This window comes from Phascolarctos cinereus, unplaced genomic scaffold, assembly GCF_003287225.1.
Source record: "Phascolarctos cinereus isolate Bilbo 61053 unplaced genomic scaffold, phaCin_HiC Scaffold_2;HRSCAF=192, whole genome shotgun sequence".
Classification (NCBI taxonomy): domain Eukaryota; kingdom Metazoa; phylum Chordata; class Mammalia; order Diprotodontia; family Phascolarctidae; genus Phascolarctos; species Phascolarctos cinereus.
In genome coordinates this window covers 17,229,993-17,245,710 of record NW_027555625.1, presented here as the reverse complement: position 1 = coordinate 17,245,710, position 15,718 = coordinate 17,229,993, and the positions used below count along the sequence as shown (strand labels likewise).

The window sequence follows — 15,718 nt, the reverse complement described above, 5'->3', positions numbered from 1 at the left end:
TTTTAGAATTAGTTTTTTTAATTACAAAAGTTGATTTTATTTCCTTTCCCCATTGGGAAAAAAAGGAAAAATGAAACCTTTATAATAAATATGCACAGTCAAGCAGAAACTAATTCTCATATTTGCCATGACCAAAGCATATGTCTTACTCTGTACCCAGAGTTCATCACCTCTCTGTCTGGAGGTGGGAAGGAATCTTGCTCGGTCAGAGTTCTTAAGGCTTTTAAATTTGCCTTTACAATGTTGCTATTTTATAGATTGTTCTCCTGGTTCTGCTTATTTAACTCTTCATCAGTTCATACAAATCATCCCAGGTTTTGATGAAACCACATTTCTGGCAGCACAATGGTATTCCATCACCTCTGTAAACCATAATTTGTCTATCCCTCCTCCAGTTGATGGACACTTCCTTAGTTCCCAGTTCTTTGTTGCTAACAAAAAGAGCTGCTATAAATATTTCTGTACATTTGGGTCTTTTCCCCCCTTTCTTTCTTTGCTCTCTTTGGAATGTAAGCCCGAGAGGGACATCTCTGGGTCAAAGGATATGCGCAGTTAGAAACAGTTTAGCCCATTCCACTTTTGCAGAGATAGCTCTCATTGTTAGGAAGTTTTTCTCAACATCGTCAAAATGGGTCTTTTTATAACTTCCACTCACTGTCCCTATTTTTGACTCTTTCTGGGGCCAAGTAAGAGCCTAATTGTCCTTCCCTTTGACGGCCCTTCAGATACTTGAGGAAACATACACATGTATATTGTGCTTTCTCCTTGTAAAAGAATTTAAATTGTCTTTTCAGTGGAATTCTTTTTCCACTTTGGGGCAGGGGCTGCTTCTGTTTTATTCATTGCAGACTTTGATGGTTCAGAGGGCTGGGCCAGGCACCAAAGGCCATTCTGTCCCCCACAAAGCCTTCCCCCTTCACTTCATGGGCTGCAGAATGTTTCAGGGCTGGCCCAGTGCCAGTTTTCACAAAGGAAAGCCACCCAGATAAGCCGACAGTGTTCGTGTTCTTGTCTCCCTTTGGATGCCGGCTCGGTTTTAATCTCTAGCTGATTAATTTGCCCCAGAAGAAAGAGACAGAGACAGACTCACAATCTAGTTACATGCACACTGGAGTGGAGAGCAGGTGGTAATGACTGCTGGAGTGAGTGAGGGGCTGGCGATGGGGAGCCCTGATAGACGGGTGTCCTGGGAATGGAACGGAACGTTGTCTGTGCTGGTGAATCAGACTTTTGTCCAGCTAGGACAGTATCGGGAAGGCTTTGCTAAGCCTGGGAAAAGAAGGGGAGCAGGATGCTGGGGCCAAGCTGGGTTAATTCAGGGCTGGGAGAAATGGAGGCAGCACACAGGAATGAACACTAATTTAAGGCTCAGAGAACCTGAGTTCAAATCCTACTTATTGGGCCAGCCACTTAATTTTCCTGAGATTCAGCTGCCTCCTTTATAAAATGAGGGGCTGAGGTAGTAATACCTCTATAAAGCAGGGGGTTTTAATCTGGGGTTCACAAATTTGTGTTTTTAATACTTTGATAATTGTATTTCCATATAGTTGATTTCCTTTGTAATCAATTAACAAAAGTTGATTTCTTCTTCCTCCTCCCATTGGAAAAAAAATATAAAAATAAGACCCTTATCATAAATATGCACAGTCAGGCCCAATTTTATTTATTAAAAACTGTGATTTTGACAAACAGTGCCTAGGCTTCAACAGATCTCTGCTCAAAGGGCCCTTTAGTTCTTGCTCTCATGTGTTGTGGTTTCCCTCTCTTCTCTACAAGCCCGTCCCCACCAACCTGATAGATTTTGGTTTTAAACTTAGTTTTTTTACAATTAAAAATTTTTTGTTGAAATCTTCTGGTTTACCCTCAGGTTCATTTCTGATTCTCTTTCCCCCTCCCCATCCAGTGAGCATCTCTTGTAACAGAGAATATAAAAAAGGGGAAAGCAGAGTAAGCTGAACCAGCCAGCTTGTCAGCTGAGGCCCCCACCACTACAGTGAAAGCTGGGAGCCTTTTTGTTTTTTCTCTTCTCTTTGGTCAAACTTGGATATTATAATTACAAAGTATCCTGATTGACTTAATTTTTTTATTTTTTAAAATTTATTTTATTAATTTATTTTGATTTACCAATAATCACTTCCATATGCTTTTGAGTTAAAAATTTTTCTTCCCCCGTCCCCACCACCCTCCCCAATACGGCACATAATCTGATATAGGCTATACATTTACATTCCTATTAAACATATTTTCACATTAGTGATGTTGGAAGCAAAAATTAAAACCAATCCTGATGGACTTTAAAACAAAATTCTTGTCAGATCATTCCTTTTTCAAGTGGGTGTTCAGTGATCTTCTGTTTTTTCATGATCTAGAAATGTTTCCACCGGAAATACCAATGATTAGTTCTTAGGACATAGAGTCACAGGTCTGGAACTGGAAGGGACCGTGTCATATTACAGATAAGGAGACTGAGAGTCAGATTTTAAGTGACTTGCCCAAGGTCACATGGGCCAGCAGAACCGAGATCTGACCCCAGGCCTTTTGTCCACTTTGAATTTGACATAGGCCCATAGATACAGAGTTGGAAGGGACCTTTGAAGTCTTCTAGACGAAGGATCATAGATTTGGACTGGAAGGGACCCAAGAAGCCTGAGAGTCCACCCTCTCCCCCTATTTTACAGATGGGTAAATCAAGGCCCAGAGAACTAAAGTGACTTACCCAAAGGGCAAAGTTGGTAGGGAATAAGCATTTATATAGTGCCTACTATGTTCTAGGCACTTTGCTAAATGCTTTTACAAATGTGATCTCATTTGATCCTCACAACAACCCTGAGATATAGGTGCTATTATCACCCTAGATTTACAATTGGGGAACCTGAGGCAAACAGAGATTAAATGACTTGACTGAGGTCTCACAGAGACCCACAGAGAATATTGAATTCAGATCCTCTGACTCTAAAGTCAGTGAGTGCTCTTCCATTATTTTTTGGTTCCAGACTGAACCCTGATCCTTTGGTTCTAAACCGTGTGTGTGTGTGTGTGTGTGTGTGTGTGTGTGTGTATGTGTGTGTGTGTGTATGTGTGTGTGTGTGTGTGTGTGTGTGTGTGTGTGTGTGTGTGTTTCTCTAGAGGCAATCGGGAGTGACTTTCCCAGGGTCACATAGCCAGTAAATGTTAAGTGTCTGAGATTGGATTTGAACTCAGTTCCTCCTGACTCCAGGACCGGTGCTGTCTCTACAGCGTCACCTTGTATTCTTTCCCCATTGCAGATTTCTAACCTGTATGAAATGTGGGCAGTTTTTGATGGCTTTTAAATTTTTTTTTTAAAGTAGAACTCTCACTAAGTCTTTGTCTCCAGGTAGTGCCTGGAGCACGTTCAGAAGTTACCTTATGAAATCTAAACTTGAGCTGGCCTCCAGGGACCACTTCCCAGGTCTCTTAGAAATGGAATCTTCTAGGGAATTTCTCTCTATTTCTAAACACCAGCCTCCAAGGCCCTTGTTTATAGCTGCAGGCTTGACAGCTTCTCATGAAGTTAGTTCCTTCCCACCCCCACCCCCCTCACCAACCCCTTGGCTTCAGGGCCTGAATCCTTTCTTATTCTCAACAAAAGAGAGAGAGAGAGAGAGAGAGAGAGAGAAGAGAGAGAGAGAGAGAAGAGAGAGAGAGAGAGAGAGAGAGAGAGATGTGTGTGTGTCTGAAAAGGGGTCCTGGGGGGAGGGTCTAGGGGTAGAAGTGGGCACGTTTGAGAGAAAGACCTCTGCTCTCAGTCATTACAGGGCTGAGCATCCTGTCCCAGCCCTTTCAGGCTCGTATCAGAGCTGGGGATTCTCCACTCAGTGGGGAAGGTCAGAGGACGTTCTTTCCTCCTCCGCTGGCCCTTTTCTCCCAAGAGAACACCAAGAAGACAACACTGTGGGAAAACATGTGGGAGCTTCTCAGAAACACGTTCTTGAATGTCTTAAATATTCAATTTCCTGGAGTTAGGGAAAGAGACACTTTTATGAGGTTTGCACAGCAGACCTTTTCAGGAAACATTTTTTTTTTTGCAGGTGGAGTGAAGGCCCAGGTTTTTCACTCAAGACCTAGATTCAGCTTCTGGAAATTACAGTGGGGATAAATACCATGTAGAAATCAGACTAAAGGCAGTGATGTGCAGTGGTCAGAAAGCTTGCCTTGAAGCCAAGAAGTCCTAGGTTCAAGACCCATCTCTGCCATAGACAGACTGCATGACCCTAGGAAGGTCACTGCCCCTCTCAGTTCTCGGACCCACTCTGAGATGATAAGTTGCAGAGAAGTTGGCAACCAGCAAGGATTCTTATCTGGGAGTTCCTCAATTCACTGAGATCACAGGTCCAGCCTCTTGCCTCTAGCGCTCAGCCATCTCCATGGCTGAAGTCTTTCCCTTCCTTCAAGACCCAGCATTGGGCCCCCTCTTCTTTCTTAATGTCAGCTCCCCAGTCGTCCAAGGGGAGTCTGAGCTTTCTCTGCTCTTCTCTGGTGTGGTCTGTCTTAGCACATGGTCTGGGCCTCTCCTCTCCACTTATCCCACTCCTAAGATAACAACTGCCATTTCTGTAGCATTGTAAAGTTATCCCAAGGCTAGCCAGACATTATTTTCCCATTTGATCCTCACAACAAGCTGGTGAGACTGGTAGTATGTCTTACTGGTCTCATTACACATAGGAAAAATAGGCCAGAGAAATTAAGAGCCTTGCCCAGTGTCACATGGCTAGGGAATTCCAGAGGCAGTGTTTGAACCAAGGTCTAGAAGACTAGATTAGATCTCTCTAGAGAGCCTAGATGATGTGCTCCCTAGGATTGCAGAATTTAGGTCTAGAACTCATCTAGTTCAACACCTTTTATTTTACGGATGAGGAAACTGAGGCCTGGAAAAGATGAGAAGATACTAATCACAGGTCACATAGGCAGGAGGGTATAGACATGGGATTCACAATCAGGTCCTCAGTGCTCATCCTTCTAGACCACACCATCCTTTCCCTTGGGTCATATCTTGTTGTGATCCTGTCTCCCCGTCTTTAGAACGTAAACTTCTTGAAGGCAGGATCTCTTTTTGGATTTCTTTTTGCGTCTCTAACATCTAGCCCCTGGTGCCTTGTCCATAGTAGAAACTCAATACATTTTTCCATCATATTTATTTATTTTATTTTTAATTTGTGGAATAAAACAAGCATTTCCATAACATAGTATAATAAAAAAGATGATTGCACGTGAAATAAATATTGACGTCCATCTATGGTCATGATCATTTCCTGATGATCAGAGATGTTCAATAGGGTTTCTTCCAACTCCAGATTCTGTGAGATTCCATGACTCAACCCCAAAGATTATAAAGACATCAGGGCAGCTCATAGGGTTGGTTGAACTTCCGAGGGTCCACCAGAAAGTTCAGCCATCCCCATGAGCTACTCTGCTGTCTTTATAATCTTGGGGTTTAAGAGTTATAGAACCTCACAGAATCTGGAGTTGGAAGAAACCTCATCTAGTCCCACCTGGCCCTGAACAGGGTCCCACAGGTCTTGGAAAATGGGTCCTGGAACTGTCCCAAGATGGTGTCCAGTCATTGTTTGAAGCCTTCCAGGGAAGGAGAGGTACGCTTGGCCCAGGCCAGTGTGTGATGAGATCCAAAGTTTCAGAACTGGAACAGGCCACGGAACTGAGATTTCTCACTTTTTTTGCGTACAAGAATCCTTTTGGATATCAATGCTGCTTCCCATCTATTTAAAAAGGGACAAATCTCCCCACCCCCTCCCATAGCCCTGCACTTTCAGAGGCAGAAAGACAAGCACTCTAGGTTATGACAGGTTGGCATAACTTCCAAGTTTTGATTTGTTCCCGAAATCCGAGCTCAGTCTTGAGGCTAGGGCAGCTTTTGGGGGGGGAGGGAGCTGCTTCGCTGGTGCTGAGCGAGTCACTGAGGCTCTACTGAGGAAGCCCCGGGCGTCAGGGTTCCTAGATTGGTGTTTCTGTGCCTTTCTTATGAGGCAGATTTGACCTTGACGAGTCATTGCAGGCTGTCTCTGACCAGAGGAAAGTAAAGCTCTGTGGCTGAAAAGCCTCCTGTCCTCTCCCTAAGTAGGCTGGCTCCTGGCAGTGTAGTGTGGTGGGGGAAGGCTCTGGAATGGGAACCAGAGGTGCGGGTTCAAATCCTACTCTGCCACTTAGTACCAGTGGAATTCTTGTCAAATCACTTGAAATCTCTATGCCTCAGTTTCCTCATTGGCAGAAAGGGGCGGGAGGAGGGAAGGGTGGTGAATAATGGGAGAGAAGGAAGAGGACAACAGCAGAAAGATCCCTGAATTTGGAGTCAGAGGATCATTGAGAGCTGGAAGGGGCATCAGAGGCCATCTTGCCCACACCTTCATTTTACAGAGGAGGAAACTGAGGCACATGGAATTTAAGTCACCCAGATAGGATCAAAGGATCAGAGATTTTGTGCAGAGAGGAACTTAGAGGTCGTCCAGTTCAGAGACGTCCAACTCTTAGCTCTGCAAAACTTCCCAGTGCCGACAGAACCAGATGGCAGTAGAATTAGGAGATGTTTAATAAAATCAACACCAATACAATACAACACAGATGTTATCAATTTGTGGTTTTCTAAATCAGTCTGTAGTATGTAGGGATCCTTTGAGGTGGACCCCACTGGTCTAGTCCAACCCTTCATTTTTCCGAGGAAGAGAACCCAGAGAGAGGTTGAGTCACACAGGCAGGGTGGTCGATTTAGAGCTGGAAGGTTCTTTAGAGGTCAGCCAGTTGACCTCTTCATTTTACGTTTTACAAAAAAAAGGAAACTGAGTCCCAGAGAGGCTTGAAGTCCCCTAGGTAGTAAGCTGCAGAGCCAGGTCTTTTGACTCTGCATCCGTTGCTCTTTAAAGTTAACCATGTTATCTCTAAATTCTCCAGGCATTTGGGTTTTCTGATCTCCTCCCCTCCCAGATTCCTCCCCCATTCCATTTTACAGATGAGGAAACTGAAGCCAAGAGAATTTAAGGGATTTGTCACACACACACAGAATAGTGGGCTGAGGCAGGATTTGAACCCAAACCCTTGGCTTGGGGTCAGAGGAAGCTGGGCATAACTGAAAAATGAAAGAGGCAGCCTCCCCTCCTTGGATACCTTCCAGCAGGGGCTGGTGGACCACTCGTTGGGCGTGTTACAACAACAACAGCAAATAGTAGCATGTCTATAGCACTTTAAGGTCATTTCATTTGATCCTCCTAATATCCCTGGGAGGTGGGTTGTATTGTTAGCCCCATTTTATAGGTGAAGAAACTGAGGCACAGAGAGGTTAAGTGACTTGACCACAATCACATAGGAACAAGAATTGTAAGTGCCTGAGGCAGGATTTAAACTCAGATCTTTCTGATTCCAAGTCCAACACTCTATGTATGGTGGGGATTACTTGGTCTAGGTGACTGCTGAGTTCCAGCTTTCATATTCTCTGATTCTTTGAGTAACAGTAGACCCAGTGTGGGAGTGGTTTTTGAAATGCTTTGAGTTCTTCAGATGAAAGCTCCCGCATAAATACAGAGTCATATTATGCTGCTGAAACTAGAGTGGGGGTGACTTGCCCACTCCCTCCAGCCTTATCAAAGCCAGGGAAAGGAGATAGGTGAGAGAATTCTCAAGGGACTCATTCTCTATGGCCCCTTGCCCAGCTCAGAGTCTTAAAGCATCTTGATTGTATTGGGAGGTGAATGTCTTAAAACCAGTGAGAGACATGAAGAGATTGTCTGCCTGACTGGTCACTTGACACTAATGTCCTATCTAAGGAAAGCTTGTCCATGAAACTTTCCCGAGGCCTGTGTTTTCATGGGTCTTGAACCAGGAAACCAGATCGACATCATTCCCACACAATTTCCCCACTGTAAACTTTTGTGGCTGGGCTCTGATTTAACTACTCATGCCTAGTCATTAGCTTGCGTAAGTGGATTCCTAGATACCAGCCGTAGAGAGCGCCATCTTGGTTTGGAGCTCAGGAAGTTTTCATTGTGGCCAGTGAGAAGAACAGACTCTTGGCTCAGAGCCCTCCATAATGGCTTGATTGTGTGCTTCTTTTTAGTTGACCATGTTGTTCCTGAGCCCGGGACCAGCCTGCTGACGGCCTTCGACCAGTGGAGAGAATGGGCAGACAGCAAGTCTTGCTGTGACTACTCTTTGCACGTGGACATCACAGAGTGGCATAAAGGAATCCAGGAGGAGATGGAAACCCTGGTGAAGGACCACGGTAGGTTGGCAGTGTCCCATCGCCCTTGTGGAGAAGGCCATTCTGGGGCCTCGGTTTTCATTCATCGTGGTGGGCGACATTTATGTACATATGTTCAATTGAGTTCAGCTCAATGCAACGAACATTTACTACTCAGTCAACCAAGACGCATTTATTAAGTACCTACTACAGGCCAGGCACTGTGATGGGTGCTGGGGACGCAAATACAAAAGATGAAACAGTTCTTGCCCTCACGGAGCTTACATTTTAATCATTTGCTGTATTAACCCCCCCCCCCCCCCCGCCCAGGTCCTAGGGTGAGTCAGTCTGTGCCTTCCAGATGCTTGTTTTCCACTTGGGTTTGGGGGATATGTACACAGATAAGTGAGTCCAGTGTGTCTGCCAAGTTAATATAAAGTGACTTCAGGGTAGCGGAAGGTGGATTTAGGCCATCAGGAGGAGATGGCGTTTGAGCTGAGCTTTGAATCATCTCCTCCACTGTGTTCCTCCTTGGATGCCCTTTGCTGGTGTGGTGATAAGCCTGACTTCTCCCCAGCTGGCCTTCTTGTCACCCAGGTTTGTAACCTTGGCATTATCCTTGGATCCACCCAATGCCTCACCTTCCAGACCCAATCAGAAGGCATCTTGTCAATATCCCCTGAAAACATCTCCTATCATCCCCCTCTCTCTAGTCGCATAGTCACCACCCTAGGTCAGGTCCGAATCACCTTTTATCTGGGATGTTGCGATGGCTTTCTAATTGGCCTCCTGGCGTCAAGCCCATCCCAAATCCATCCTCCATACAGCTGCCATATTGATTTTTCTGACCATATTACTTCTCCTCCTCCTCCTCCTCAATAAACTTTAGTGGTTGCCTAGAACCCCTAGCATCAAATATAAACTCTTCAGGCATTCTAAGCCCTTCACAAACTGGCCTCATCCCCCCTATTCAGCCTTGGTCCTCCTCTTCACACCCACTTTGATCCTTCCCGTCATTGTTCCATCACTCAGTTCAGTATTAGGAGGAGCCAGAGAGAGGCTGTCTCCTGTGAAGTGCTTTGTAAGCTGTAAGCACTGTCCTTCCTAGAAGCTTTAGTATTTCCTGGGGATGCCACGTTATTCAAGCTTGACTCGAACCTCCATTACTTGTGGCCCTGGGCTCCTGGGACACAAATCTCAAGGATTTTCTGAAGCCCCTGCTGAGAAGACTCTGGTGGGACAGGGGTAGAAATTTTGTCACCCATGGAAGGGTGCTTTTTTGCTCCTTAGCTCCTAGCTTCCTAGCTAGAGACACTAGTATAGGTGTGCCGGTGTATATTTGAGTAAATGTTTAACCACCTGCTCTCAGGGAGAAAAAAGTATGTATGACATATGTAACTTTTAGGTTTAATCCAAGCATTATTAATTTTTTCTCCATCACTTTCCCAAGTCTAGTCAACCAACAAAATAAACAAAGGCCAGATGGGCAATATTTGCACATTTCCAAGGTATAAATATTTACAATGGAAATTTAACAACCAGCTTTTGGGATCTAGCGTGAGCTGGCTTTAGCACAGTCCTGAGTCAGATCTATACATACTACAGTCACTTGGACAAGTGAACTGACTCTATCGGAGCAGATTCTATTCTCTGAGCTGACAGACTTATTTTTTATAAGCATTTCTTAAAAATTAGTGTGGGCCGATTCTCAAGGCAACTTTGTATCATCACGGATAGTGTGCTGGAGGTTGAGTCAAGAAGACTTGAGTTCAAATGTTGCCTCAGGTACTACCTTTGTGACCCTAGACAGGTCACTTCACTTCTTGTCCTTATTATCCACTCTGTAAAATGGGGATGATAATAATAGCACCTAATATCCCAGGGTGGTTGTGAGGGTCCAAGCTGATAACTTATGCAAAGCTCAAAGAAATACTAATGAGTGTTGTTATATATTGGGAAAGGAAGAGAATCTAAAAATAAAAAGTAGCAGCAAAAAGTTAAAAATCAATGAAACAATGAGTAAAATTGAAAAAACAAATCAATATAGACTGAATGAAGGGAGGGAGGCTGGGTGCTGGAAGAGAGGAGTGCTTGTCAACCCAGCAGTCAGTCAATCCACCAGCAAACCTTTGTTGCCCTATGAAGGCAGCGAGTCTTCCAGACTCCTTCCCTCACTAAGGTCAGGTTTCCTTTTCCCCCTCTGCCTTGTTTGATTTGTCTGACAGTTTCTTCCACTTCTTTCTCTCTCTCCCCACCAGGCGTCAACTCCTTCTTAGTGTACATGGCCTTCAAAGATCGCTTCCAGCTCACAGATTCCCAGGTAGGAATCCATCATGTTGTTGTCTCCAAAGGGACTTGGCAATACTTAACAACCTTCATTTTCTTTTCTTTTCTTTTTTTTTTTTTTAAGAATAGCTAGTATGAGAAGCAGCTAGGTGGCAGGGTGGATAGAGCACCTCCCTGGAGTCAGGAGGACTCGAGTTCAAATCCAGCCTCTCACACTTACTAGCTATGTGACCTTGGGCAAGTTACTTAACCTGTATTGCCTCCCAAAAAAAGGTTAAAAAAAAGAATACCTGGTATATGTCAGAAGCAGGCCTTGACCTCAGGTTTTCAAGTGTCTGAGGCCAGCTTCTCTCTCTAGCTTTGTCTGATAGAGGCAAAGTGATTTGTCTGAGGTCCCATAGCATTGGGTTCAAATTCTACCTTTGTTACTTAAGCTGTGTGACCTTAGGCACTTCATTTCACCTTTGCTAGCCTCAGTTACTTCATTTGTAAAACCAGGGGGTCAGACTACAGAATCACAGAATCATGAAACCTTGGAGTTAGAGGGGGACCCAGAGGCCATCCAGTCCAATCCATATTCCCCAAAGAATGGCCATGGCTGCACCCGTCATGTGGCTAACCAGACTCTGGTTGGAGAGGTCCAGTGATAGGGAACCTGCCATTTCCTGACACAGCCAGTTCCACTTAGGAACACCTCTAATTGTTAGGATGTTTTTCCTGAAATCTAGACTCAGTTGGCCTCCATTTTCAGCTTCCATCCATGGCTTCTAGTTCTGTTTTCTGGAGCCAGAAAATCTAGATGAATCTCTTCTACATAATAGCCTTAAAATGTGCTTGAAGATATCTGTCATTCCTTCCCCCTTGCTCCTTTCCCAAGGCTTTTCTTGTTCTGGCTATACATGCCCAGTTCCTTTAGCCTCACCTCATGGGGCATGGGCATTGTCAATGGGGCACCTGTCCTAAGCTGAGGCACCCAGAAGCGAACCTAACCCAGTAAGGACTCTGGCTGGTGTCAGACTGAATGACTTCTGAGGTCCCTTTTTTTCCCTATTTCTTTTCTTTACTTTTTAGATTTATTTTTAGTTTTCAACATTCACTTCCACAAGCTTTTGAGTTTTAAAATTTCTCCCCCTCCCTCCTCACCTCCCTCCCCAAGATGGTGTGCAATCTGATATAGGTGCTATGTATACATTCCTATTAAACATTTTCACATTAGTCATGTTGTAAGGAAGAATTAGAACCAATAGGAGGAACCACAACAAAGAAGAAACAAAACAAAACAGAAGAAAAAAAAGAGCCAGTAGTATGCTTCGATCTGTATTCAGACTCCATAGTTCTTTCTCTGGGTGTGGATGGCACTTTCCATCATAAGACTTTTGGAGATGTCTTAGATGCTTGCATTGCTGAGAAGGGCTAAGTCTATCAAAGTTAGTCATCTCACAACGTAGCTGTTACTGTGTACAGGGTTCTCCTGACGTCCCCTTTCAGTGTAAATCCCACAAACTTGTTATCTCTCTCTTCTCTGGTCCTGTGATGGTGCCTGCCGCCTGGGCCCGGAAATGGCTTGCCTTGTCAATAAGGTTTTCTCAGCTTTCCCAGTGCATCTGTCAAAGGGCCGTCCTCAGGGTTTCCCTGAGTGAGCCTGGGCCTGAAACAGCAAACTAATTCAGAAGCTTCTGGGTCCCCATCCAGGATTTTCTAGGTTATGCCGCCTCTGAAATGCTGAGTGGCCCCACTGCACGAACCGTGCCCCATAAATGTCTCTTTGAGGGCTTGGGAAAGGAGATTTTAAAAGACAGGATTACGGGGAAAACAATGGAATGCAGGGGGAGAACAGTGACATTGGAGTCGTGGGACCCGAGTTCAAATCCTGATGCCATCATTTACCTGTCTGACCTTGCATAAATCTTTTCACCTCCCTGGGCCTCAGTTTCCTCATCTGTAAAACAAAGGGTTTGAACCAGATGGTTTCTGTGGTCCCTTCCAGTTGTAAATCTGTGATTTGGGGTGAATGGTACCCTGACCCAGAAGAGTTCATGCCTGGGGAGTAGAAAACACAAGCACTAACTGCGTTAACTCTCCTCCAGATCTACGAAGTCTTGAGCGTGATCCGCGACATTGGCGCCATTGCCCAGGTTCATGCTGAAAACGGTGACATCATTGCAGAGGTAATGCGCTCCTGTGCAGTCATTTCCTTATTAGCCCCAGATCGAAGTGGGGTACGTGAGTGGAAGCACCAGCCCTGTATTGTAGACCCTTGGTAACAAAGGAGACAATGGGATAGGTTTTTCCATTCAGGCCTGTTTGGCATTGCCAGGGCCTGGCACTCCTGTAAATCATGTGGTCTCTCTGGAGACCACAGCAGTATAGAGCCTCGTCTACACATACCTCTTCCCCTTCCCCAGGGGGATCGTTTCACTCAGGGCTGCAATGCCAGTGTCTCTGGGGTGGAATCCATTCACTCTTTGGTTAAGCCTGGATATTCGACCCTGGTGGTACAGGGCCAGGAATGCATTACTTTTCAGCCTGTCCCAGAGGCCTCAAGCGTGTCAGGGGGCTGTAATTCACAAGCCACTGCTCAATTCAGTCCAGATGCAGGGGAACCCCAGTTCTTCTCGCAGGGTCTTTACTGACCATCCCACAGAGTCAGCTCTGCCATTTTACAGGTTGGCTAAAGAACTCACCATCCCGGTTTCCATCCACCTCTGAGGTTGTTTTCTCAGCTGATATTATTTAAGCATTTTTCTTTATTCTCTCTCTCTCTCCCACCATGCCAACACCACAGGAGCAGCAGAGGATCCTGGATCTGGGAATCACTGGCCCCGAAGGACACGTTCTGAGCCGGCCTGAAGAGGTGAATGCTTACTTGGGTGGCACAAGTTGCTGTTTCTCCCCAGTGTGCTGGGCAGGGAGTGCATGGGGAGGATAGAGACTAGCAGCCTCCAGCCCTCCAGGGGCAGCTTGTTGTGGGCCTGCCCTGGATCCGCCTTTAGGTTCACAGGTTGTGAGGTGGGGGAGGAGCGGCACTCATTTCTGTAGCTTTTTAAGGTTGACCAAGCGATAACGCCCTCATGGCACCTCTGGGAATTGGTGGTTCGAGTTGTATTTTGTAGATTAAGAAACAGAGACCCAGAGAAATTAAGTGACTTGCCCAGGGTCTCAGAGCTAGTAAATATTGGAGCCAGGTTCCCTTGAATGGAGTCAGTAAATCCAACATCTGTTGAGTATGTTCTGTGTGTCAGGCACTGAAACCTTTGGCGGGGACTTCAGATGTGATCGGATCCAGCCCCTTTGTCTGAGAGAGGGAGAGGGATTCCATTCTAGATACAAAGAACAAGCATGAGTGAGGGCCGAAGGATGGCAGAGGGCAAGACAAAGGGAGGGATGGAGTTTGGCTAGAATGTAGAGCCCGTAAGAGAGAAGGAAGGCTGGCTGTGCATAGGAACTGATGTGTCAGTCCTTGTATTCTTGTGGAATAGGCCCTCTCTGTAGGTGCCTCAGATGTGACCATCCCACCCCCTTCCCACAGAAGCTCGGTGTTGGAAGGGACCGCAAGGGCCATCTAATCCAATCCATATTAAAAAAATAAATTTCTACTGAGTATCTGGTGACTGGCCATCCAACTTTTCCTTGAAGATCGCCAAGGAGGGAGAGCTCACTACCCCTTTAGGCAGCCCATTTCACTTTGGGGCAGCTTTCCTGACTGACAGGAAGCTTTCCCTGGCCTCAAGCCTACATCTGCCCCTGTACAGTTTCCTCTCATTGGTCCTAAATCTCCCCTCTGGGGTCAAGCAGATCAAGTCTAGTCCTGCTTGCAAAACCTGTTGACCATCCTTTCCTCTAATGATCATTGTTTTCAGACTTTGGGGAGGGATGAAAAGGACAGAGGAAGAGAAAGCAAGAGGGAGAGGATGGAGCTTGGTGCTATCTGCAAATCCTCAGATGTAGAAGAGCTTATAGGGTTGATTCACAGCATTCTAGCTCTAAAGCTGCAGGGGCCCTCAGAAGCCATATAGCCCAGTCATCTTACTTTACAGAGTGGGAAACTGAGGCCCAGGGCAGTGAAGGGACTTACTGAGGTTCACACAGATGGTATGTGTTAGAGGCAGGATTGCAAGCCGTGCGCCTGGATGGATTTTCTCCCCTAAACTCTTCCTCCTTCTCCAGCAGCTGACCTCATAAATCCCATTCACATCATGGTATCTTTGCAGATCAATGAACAAGCATTTATTAAACACCTACTAGGTACCAGACAAAATGAAATCCTTCCTGCCCTCAAGATGCTTATGTATTTATAGGAAGTAACAGCATGTACACATATGAGTAGAGATATATTTTCGGGCCATTTCCCCTTGGGGCTGGAATCTCCTCGTTCCAGTACTCACGCCCAAGATTTTAGCTGTAGCTTGAGGTCAGAGGAGTCCAAGGTTGCTAGACAGGGGCACGTGGGCCTAACTTCATTTGAAAGTTGAGCCCTTCTCTTGACATGGCGTGCTAGTCGGATGGGGATTGTGGAGGGGGCCTGAGAAGCAGGGGCATTTGTTCCTGTTAAAAGCAAGAGCAGGAGCGGATGTGCCAGTGTGAGTGGAGCTACGTGCCCCTCAGCACAGCCCCGGAGGCGATTTGGAAGGCCTCAGCCTTTCCTTGACTGTTTCAAGTACTCCGTGAGGTTCTTCTTCCCGTGTTTGCTCCAGGGCTCCAGATGGCTGCCTAGATATCCCTGGGGCCCCCTGCAGAGAGAAGGGCGAATTTCAGGCTTCTTCCTCAAACTTTTCCCTAAAAAAAGGAAAAAGCAAAAAAAAATATAATGTGCTAACAGAGAGGAATAATTTAGTGTTTATGTGGATAAAGTAAGACCATGTTCAAAGCCTCAGGAAAATGTGTCTCTCTCTGATGGAAATGGTCAACTTGAGAGTTTCAAAAAAGCTCCAGCAGTGAATCCAGTAGGCTTTCTTCGGGGTCTGGATGGTCTGGGAAAATCACTTGATTGGGACGGGCAGTGCTGAGGAAGGAAGGCCCTTCTTGTTTCCTTGGTCGGAACAGAGATTCGGGTTTAGAACTGGAAAGGGACCTCCCAGATCGGCTAGTCCAATACCCTCACCATATAAATGAGGGAATGGCCTTAGAGAGGACGCATTGAGTGTCCCAGGCCACATAGGTCACACACGTGGCAGAGCTGGGTTACGGCCCCTCATTTCTGGCCCGGCATGTCACTAGAAGGCCTGAGCT

General features: G+C 45.8%; 1 protein-coding gene across 2 annotated transcripts in view; it reads left to right on the top strand.

Moving 5' to 3' along the window:
- DPYSL2 (dihydropyrimidinase like 2) overlaps nt 1-15,718 on the top strand; it is a 144,918-nt gene that overhangs the window by 89,174 nt on the left and 40,026 nt on the right. For both annotated transcript variants that reach the window (XM_021007722.1, XM_021007723.2), the window contains exons 4-7: nt 8,081-8,245; nt 10,462-10,523; nt 12,577-12,657; nt 13,275-13,343. In XM_021007722.1, the coding sequence (XP_020863381.1) occupies nt 8,081-8,245; nt 10,462-10,523; nt 12,577-12,657; nt 13,275-13,343 (377 nt within the window). The remainder of the gene's footprint in view (nt 1-8,080; nt 8,246-10,461; nt 10,524-12,576; nt 12,658-13,274; nt 13,344-15,718) is intronic.